The 8,321-nt window shown below is 50.6% G+C and overlaps 1 protein-coding gene across 1 annotated transcript; it reads right to left on the bottom strand.

Annotated features, from left to right (window-relative positions):
- Nucleotides 1–2,019: 2,019 nt before the first annotated feature.
- LOC134145263 (putative P2Y purinoceptor 10) lies at nucleotides 2,020–7,616 on the bottom strand. Its single transcript, XM_062584619.1, has 2 exons — nucleotides 7,475–7,616; nucleotides 2,020–4,415 (listed from the first exon to the last, which is right to left on the bottom strand). The coding sequence occupies exon 2, from the start codon at nucleotides 4,363–4,365 to the stop codon at nucleotides 3,250–3,252; it is 1,116 nt and encodes a 371-aa protein (XP_062440603.1). The 5' UTR covers nucleotides 4,366–4,415; nucleotides 7,475–7,616; the 3' UTR covers nucleotides 2,020–3,249.
- Nucleotides 7,617–8,321: the final 705 nt, after the last annotated feature.

The raw sequence follows: 8,321 nt of genomic DNA, 5'->3' as shown, positions 1-8,321 counted from the left end.
TTTGCTCGTTGTTACGTCGGCCGGGGCGCTGTGTCTGCCGGGCAGGCGCTTTATCTGATCTGGTTTTCCCGAGATGCGCGGTGGATGCTCTACTTTGCACTTTCACTTCCCCAGAAGCCAGCCCGTTTATAGGAAAGAGGAGCCCGTGCTGGGGGTAGCAAGCGTGTTTACTGCAGAGACCTCGGGCTTCGCGAGCACCTCGGGACGTCACCATATCCTGTTTTGCCCGGGTTCGGCTCGGGGGCCCCGTGCGGCGCTCGTCCCGGCAGCGCCCGTCGCACGCCGCGGCTGCCGCCCGGAGCGGGGCCGGACGCGCGGTGCAAGGCGCGCTCGTGCCTGCCGCAGCCCGGCGGCTCCAGTCCTCCTCCGCCCAAAGCGCCGCGGCACGGGAAGCTTTTACAGCCGGAGCCGGGCAGCAACCCTGCGGAGCGGTGACACCCCGCATCAAAACCTCGGCCTCGGGTCTGCAGAAATCCTGGCCGCGGGGAAAAGCACTCGCTGTTCGGCTTTGGTTTCGAGCGGCGCGGTTTGCTTCGTGCACGCTGGCGCCGCAGCTGGGGTCCGAGTTTTTGCTGCTGTGGTGTTTTTTCTCCCAGCGCTCGCTGCCCTACTCACTCTGGAGTGAGGAGGGGAGGATCTGAAAAACAACTTGTTCCCAGGAGCGGTGGTTATTCGAAGTGTGCCAAAAATCATGCGCCTCTGTGTCTGGCTGGTGGGTTGATGGTTGGTGCATGTTTCACTGAGAACTGAAACTAAGCGTTTTTGCAGAAGCAAAGTAACTAAGCTGTCTTTGGGCTGGAAGCATGCAGTCAGGGTGGGAAAGAAATGCAGACAGGTATTTTTAGCAAAGAAAAGAAAAAAGCAACCTGCTTTGCTTTCTTGCAGTGCCTAGAAAGCGCTGTGCACGAGAGACGTCTCTGATAATTCCTTATTTGTGTTCTTCAGTACTGCACAATTTCATCTTTTTGCACATGCATCTGTATATAAAATATGTGCAAGTGCGTGTGTATGTATGTATATACATATATATAAATATATAAATATATATATGCATATGCATGAAAGCCCCTAAGCAGTTCTAGTCAGCCGTAAACGAGTAAGCCATACAGAAGAATGAACCGCGTGTGAAAAGCTCGGTGTGGGCTGCTCGTGCCGTTGTCAGTGGGGCCGAGCATGGCCACCTGTGCCAGCTGTGCTTTTTTTTCTCCCCAAGCAAGCAAGGAAAATATATCCCCTTGTTTTTCTGCTTTTGTATTTTTTCTTTCCTTTTTGGAGGGGGAGATTTCTGCTAGCTAGGGACAGGCCGATCGGGGCTGCAGCAGGTTTTCTGCCAGTCTCCTGCATACTGTAAGCATCGAAGCAGATTCCTGCTGGTCTCCTGGACTTCCTCTCGCCTCTCTAAGAACAGCGTTGGCAGCGCGCGTGGCAAACGGCGCAGCCAGGTCTGCATGTGACCAGAAATGCAGCAGGAGCTGGAAATGTGCATGCAGTTTCCAGCAAAGCTGTTCTCTGTCATTTGGGGGGGATAACTTTCAAAAATCCTCTGCCTGCGTTTGCTTATGTAGTTCTTTGAGGGCTTTTGGTGTTGAGATCCTTGGTGCCTTGGTCCATGTTGTGGGACCGGGGTGGTCACAGGGGACTGGGACAGTGGCAGTCCTTCTGCAGCAGGATGCGAGCAGAAAGGTCCTTCTGGGGACAATACCATGGCGTTAAAAGCAGATTGCATGACGCATGATTAGCAGAAAGGATAAATACAGCTTCCCACAAAAAATGCACTGCGGAAAAGAGGGGATTCAATGCAAATCGTTACTTCTTCCCTCCCCATGTCGGCAGTTCCTGCCCAGCAGGCGCCCTGCTCGCGGGAGCGCCGGGCACGTCCTGCCGTCCCGTCTGCAGCACCGAGCTCTGCCTTCGGTCTGCGTGCCCCGCGGCTGGGGCCAGGCACGGGCCGGGGCTGGGCTCGTGCAGCCCCCGGGAGGAGCGGCTGCGATTTCGGAAACAGCTATAACATCGCTTGGAAGGTTGAACTGCGCCGAGTCTCCCGCGCTCTGCCCCGGGCCCCGAGGGCTGGGCCCCGACAGGCGATTTCCACCTTTGCGGCATCTGTGGGAGCTCCCCGAGAGGATGAAGGTTATTTGCAAGTCACCGCACTTAAAATAATCTCTGCAATGCCAAAATATGTGTTGGGATGATTTTATTTCCTCCCGAGTCTGAAGCCTTAAGGAGGCGCTTGGATCAGCTCTGTAAACTTCTGGTAACCAGCAATGGCTGGAAACACTTTTGCTCTTTAAGGCGAAACCGAGAGGCTCGTGTAACATCTTAATCTATGAGCAGAGGCTTTAGCAACGTGCCAGGTAACACAAGACTCACAGTAACAACAGGGGACGGGAGCTCCGCGGCGGCGGCTCCCGCGCGCAAGCGTGCCGCGGGGAGGACTCCGCGTCCCCTTGCCCACCTCGCCCTTGGCGTGTCCCGTTACAGGCGTCCTTCACGTATTCATCCCCCATAACCACTTGGCGTCTCATAGCTCGCAGCAGCCTCGAGGACGCTCGTGCTTGGATCTAGCTGGTTTTCTTCAATAGAGTCAACTCAGCGGAGGTAACGCAGCGTGTCTGAAAACTCCCCTTAGCTGACGTGGATATGGGTTAATGCTGCTGCCTTGGTATTTGCTGGTAATGTTACAGTCCTGTGGTTTCGCCTAGGTTGAGTCTTCAGTGGAAGGAGGTTCGTTTTACATGGAGATAATTAATTGTCCAGACCTAGAGCCTAACGAGAGCACAGCACGGGCAATTTTAATTGGGCGCATGCAGCTGCAGCGCTGCAATTCCTCCTGGTGGTACCTCTGTTGAGGGCAGAGCTGCCAGGCTATAAGCCAGGGTTCAAAAGGCTTTTCAAGAATGACAAACATATAGGTACACTTTTTTTCTGGTTCAGAAATATTCCCCCTTCCTGCAGGACTCCACAGAAGCAATAGGAATTGTAGGGAACCAAACCTGGCTGCAGTTCAGCATGGGAAAAATACTGATTTTAGTGAGGGCTGTTTCAAATATTTTAACAATAAATGATAGAGACCACAGCAGGTCAAACAGTCACTAATAGCAACAATGCAACTGTGAAATATGTCTTCAGCCAAATGTCCTTCTGTGTCACGCTCCTGCACCTATTGCACACAAAGATAATTCGAGGCGTATTTGGAGACCTAATGCAATCTTCATTCAAGCACTTACCAAGAGGGAAATGCCTTGTATTTCAAGAGATGGACTCTAACAAAAGCTCATCTGGTTGCATCGGAGGAATTTCCATGCTATTTATTCGACCAAAGAACTTTGGAAGGGACCAAAATTTGAAACGTGGAAAACTTCCCCTTTTCGTATGAATATCGTTGCTGGTGTCCCTAGCAGAGAGGCTGCTCCCTTTGCGTGCAAACCGAGACCTCAGGGCAGCGCAGCTGTGTCGCAGCAATTGATCTTGAAACTCGGATGTCATGAAGTAGTAGAGGACGGGATCCAGACAGCAGTTGAGGCTCGCGAGGCAGAGGGAGATGGGGTGAAAGCGGAGGGTGCTCCTGTGAATGGCACAGTCTTTGATGACGTTCTCTATCACCATCATAAATAAGGGGAAGTTGATATGGTACGGGGTGAAGCATATGAAGAACACGGCGGCGCACATAAAGAGCATTCGCAAAGCTTTCTGCTTCTCGCTGGTGTTTTGCAGCTGTGTTTGACAGTCCTGCAAGGACTGCCTCATCTTCCACGTGCAACAGGCAATGATGCCCAAGGGGATCACAAACCCAAACAGCTCCGCAACCGTCACCAAAGCGATGGAGGCCCCTGGTGTCATTTGCTTCACACCTAGGTCTGAGAAGCATGTGTTTGTGGTGTTGGATAAGGCTGGGCTCCTCACGATGGGCAGCGGTAAGCAAGCCGCCCCGACGAACAGCCACACCGCGGCGCTGATGGCCACGTCGTACCGCCGCTTCCAGTCCTTGGCCTTGAACGGGTGGTACAGGAAGAGGTAGCGCTGGATGCTGATGCAGGTGAGGAAACAAATGCTCGCGTACATGTTGAGGTACTTCAGGTAGAAACACGCCTGGCAAAGAAAACTTCCAAAGGGCCACATATGGTTTATATAGTAATACATTCGCAGTGGCAGGGAGAGAACGTGAGCCAGGTCGGCCACAGCCAAGTTGATCATGAAAATCACAGCTTTGCTCTTCTTGCTGATGAAGCGACATAAAACCCACAAGGCAGCGCTGTTTGCCAGAAGCCCGGGCACGAATATGATGGTGTAAGTGGTTGCATACAGGGTGGACTGAAAGGACATCTGGGGATCAGTACAGTTTCCAGAGAACACGTTGCTCTCCATCTCAACTGAATCTCTTCACTCAAGAGACAACTAAGGTGAATGGAGGGTTTCTGTAGGGAGAAAAAACAGATGCTGTAAAGCCATAAGCTTTTCAGTATTTTTCCACATTGAATAAATGCACTTCAGTATAGAAATACAAGTTTTAAGTGAGAGGGCTCATAACGTTTATGCGTTTAGATTTTAATGCTCCCATGGAAAGGTTCACCTGCCCCAGCGGGTGTTTCGTTGCAGCAGACTGTCCAGCTGGCCACAACTGGACTCAAGTGTTTGACCTCGCCAGAGTGGATAAGCTGGTGTATTGCTGCATTGCCCTGCACTCTGCTGCTTCTCATGCTCTCAGATGGTCCTTGAGTACTATGGTCCTGTGTACAGTATATGTATGTAAGTGTGTATATCTCAAAAGAGAGATAGCAGGGAACAGGTAGGTGATTTACTCTCTAAAGAAACAGGTCAAACTTATGGTCAAAGAGGATGAAAAGTCTCTCATCTTGGGCTGGAAGCCTGATTGGGGGCATCGTGAGCCAGCGCACATCCCAGCCGTCATAGCCACATCTAAAATATCTGCATTGCCTTTCCTGCCCCTCATCCTGACCTCGGGCCGCTTCTTCAGCTCCCCAGGGGGTTCTTTCAGGACCATTTGGCTTTTATCACCTGCAATTTTATGCTAAACTCCTGTCTGGCTGGTGCTCTTTGGTAGGTCTCCAGGTGATCCAGGAGGGACCCGTAAGTAAATGCAGAGCAGACTGAGCCGCTGCCGTTCGGAGCTGAGCAGAGGCTCGATGCAAACCAGCAGCAAGGGCAGCGACCGCCGTGAGTAACGACGGTGCTGGTGGACGGCGGGCTGCAGCGGGGGCCGGTGATGGAGAGGTGCAGACGGATCTATGAGCGCTCTGGCTCCAGATTTAAGAGCGGATTTAAATGCTAATAGCTGACCGAACATACCGACCTATCTGTCAGTGCTGCTAACTCAATTTCTGTGTGCATGGCACATTACGCAGGCATTGTGTGGTAGCAACAGGAATTATCTTCCAGCAACAACTCAGGACATGGAGGAAGATAAATACATTTGCCCGTCAGTTAGACCAGAAATTCGCTTCATCCGTTTAGGCGTTTCGCCTCCTATCGTCAATGCTGGGGGGATCTGTGGGTCGTGTGCGGTTCACGGGCGCTCACTCAGGTCCCCAAGACGTGATGAGTTTAACGGATTTCACTATTCCTGAGCAAAGAGCTTTGCGCTGCTGCAGGGAACCGGAGCAAGGAGCAGGATTTTCCCCCCTTGCGAAATCGGCCTCGCTTACTTATTTCTCCTCTTTGGGGATGTAAAAGTGAAAGGGCGCAGTGAAAGCCGAACCGGAGCAGGCGGGGGATGGGAGCGAGAAGCAAAACCTCGTTCCCCGGGATCCTGCGAGGTTCCCGCGCTCTCGCCGCCCGCCTGAAACCCCGAAGGCCGGCGCTGGTGCCGGCGGGACGGGCTGGTGGCCGACGGCGCCCCGGCCCGCACCCTCGTGCCGGGACGAGCAGGGGCAGCCGCCAGCCGGGACCTTCTCCCCCCGCGGGAACCTCTCCGGCCACCGCGCGTCCTGGGCACCTCTTTGCCCGAGTCCGTGCTCTGGGCGCTGAGTTGATAGCAAGAAATCATGAGTTTTTTTTTTTGTTTTGTTTTGTTTTGTTTTTCTGTTTTTGCCTTTGTGCCAAGCCCCAGCGCGTGCCGGCGGCGGCCCGGGCACCTTGCAGTCGCGAGCCGATGCCGTGGGCTTGCATTTGCCAGCGCTTGCTGGAGCTCCTGGCAAGAGGGCGGCCGCGAGCCACCAGCCCGCGCTTGGCCCGTGCTGCCCAGCGCAGCGCTTCCTCAAAGAGCGAGTGGGTTATTTATTACTCCTGTTACTCGGTTTGGACCCAGCGGGGGACTTTCTTTTGCCGTCCCTCACCCCGAGTCCCTCCACATCCTTCCACGTTTTGTCACCGGTGACGCTGGGTCGGGGCGGAGGTGCTGCTCGGGGCCCCCGTCCCACGCACTTCGGCCGGCTTTTGGGTCAGTGACTTTCTCAAACTTGCAGAAAACACTCCTTGCAACTCCTTAATCATTGTGCCGTTGCTCGCTTTTCTTTCTTTCTTTCTTTTTTTTTTTTTTTTATTGCTGAGTTTTATCCAGCTGCACTCTAAAATTAACTCCTGTCCTGGGGTCTTTGCAGTCTGGCTGCAGAAAGGTTTTGCCACCAGAAGAATCAGAGCACTGGTTGTGCATGTAGCACTGCAATTTTTTAAATCAACAGCTGATTTTTGCAATTAATTAGCAGCTTAAGACAGCAACGATAACGCCCATGTTTCTTTTTCTGAGCGTGTTAGCGATTTCTGTTCCTAGATCCGCATGCGGCTGTCGTTATTGAAAATTGCCTGGTTATTCTGAATCACTGCGTGCCCCACCCAGCCCTACATTTCTGCGGTATTGCATTTACTGCTCCCAGATTTACGGTCATGCTCGCCCTCATCTTTTCCATGTATTTGTTCTTCAAAGAGTGACGACGCTGCCCTCCAAACTGCACCGCCGAGGAGCCCCGGCTTTGGGGAGCCAAGCCCGAGCCCACTCCCTACCGCAAAGCGTCCTCCCTCGGATCTGCCCAAATCCTTGGATGTTGGAAGGAAAAGCAGTCTAGTAAAAAAAAAAAAAAAAAAAAAAAAAAAGAGTCTGCTTTTGGCTTGAAATAAGTTTTTCTAAAGCTTCTTATTTTAAGCAGTGGAGGCTTTCTGGACCTTTTGTTTTAAGCGGTAATTTCATTTACTTTTTCAATCCAGGCACTAATAGAAAACATGTAAACAGAACGGATCAGCTGTAGTAGCTTCTGTCAATCAAAACAGGTTTGAAGGATTTTCTGTAAAACAGGCTTTCCCCATTTACTGCTGCACATAGCAGGCTTGTGCTCTAACGCACTGTCCTCCACTCCCCAGCCCTTCAGAATTAAAAGAAATAGGAATAAATTGCTGCTCTCCAAAGCTGCTGAGGACCTTGCCCCAGCATCTGTCTGGTAAGACCTCTTGGAAAAATACAGATGAAAATATTGTTCAAAATTGTGATAGCTTATGAAGAAAATGTTAGAGAAATCAGGCTTACCTTCCTGCAGCTCCCATTCTTCAGGGGGGCGACATCCATACTAGCGAGCGGGAGGAGCAATCTTTCTGCTTTTATTTGCTACAATTTTTCTCCGAAATCCCAGCCCCAAAGATTCTTCTTTAAACTTCAACATGTTGAGGGAAATTTCAGAGCGCTGAAATCCTGCCGGCATCTGCAGACCAATACAGTGTCTGTAGAACAGGAAATCCTGTATTTTGTTTCTCTTTGCCACACAAAATGTGTACAGTTAATGACGTTAAAACAACTGGAAAGATGATGACATCATTTGAGCCAACTGCAGTGTGATTTAGGGCTCAGGAGCAGATTTCTTCTTCTGTTTGCAAAAAACATGTGTGTTACAATGATTTGTGCACTCGTTCCCTCAGTCAAGCTGGTTTTGCTTTTATCTGCAGTCACTTGCTGTTTTCTTGCTAAAAACTACAAAATACAGAAACAAAAATCTTCCAGGAAGTACTGAGAAGCGTCTCAGTAGAAATTCACTGGGAGGTAGTAATATTCCTCCCTTTCCTTCCCTTCCTTGGGAGTTTTGTTAGCCTTGAGACTTTAAGGCTGTAGGCAAAAGCTTTTAAGGGTTTAGGCTCTGTTCCTGAAATAATATGATGGTTTAAGGTTGAGAGTTTTCCAAAACACTCACTCACTCACTCACTTTCTAAAAAAGTGTCCATCATCTCCAAATTCATCACTGTCTCTCTTCTACCTCCTTTAAGATATATATAGATATTATATGTTTTATATGTATATATAAATCACACATCACATTTTTATATATACATATAAAAACATAGTGTGCATGTGTGTGTGCACATATATTTATATATATATATTT

The sequence above is a fragment of the Rhea pennata genome, chromosome 11, assembly GCF_028389875.1.
Source record: "Rhea pennata isolate bPtePen1 chromosome 11, bPtePen1.pri, whole genome shotgun sequence".
NCBI classification, from domain to species: domain Eukaryota; kingdom Metazoa; phylum Chordata; class Aves; order Rheiformes; family Rheidae; genus Rhea; species Rhea pennata.
Note: the sequence above shows the minus strand (reverse complement) of the source record. Positions and strands in the feature narration are given on the sequence as shown.

Excerpts from the sequence above, each read along its gene's own strand:
- LOC134145263 (XM_062584619.1), bottom strand. The coding sequence starts at position 4,365 with ATGGAGAGCAACGTGTTCTCTGGAAACTGTACTGATCCCCAGATGTCC.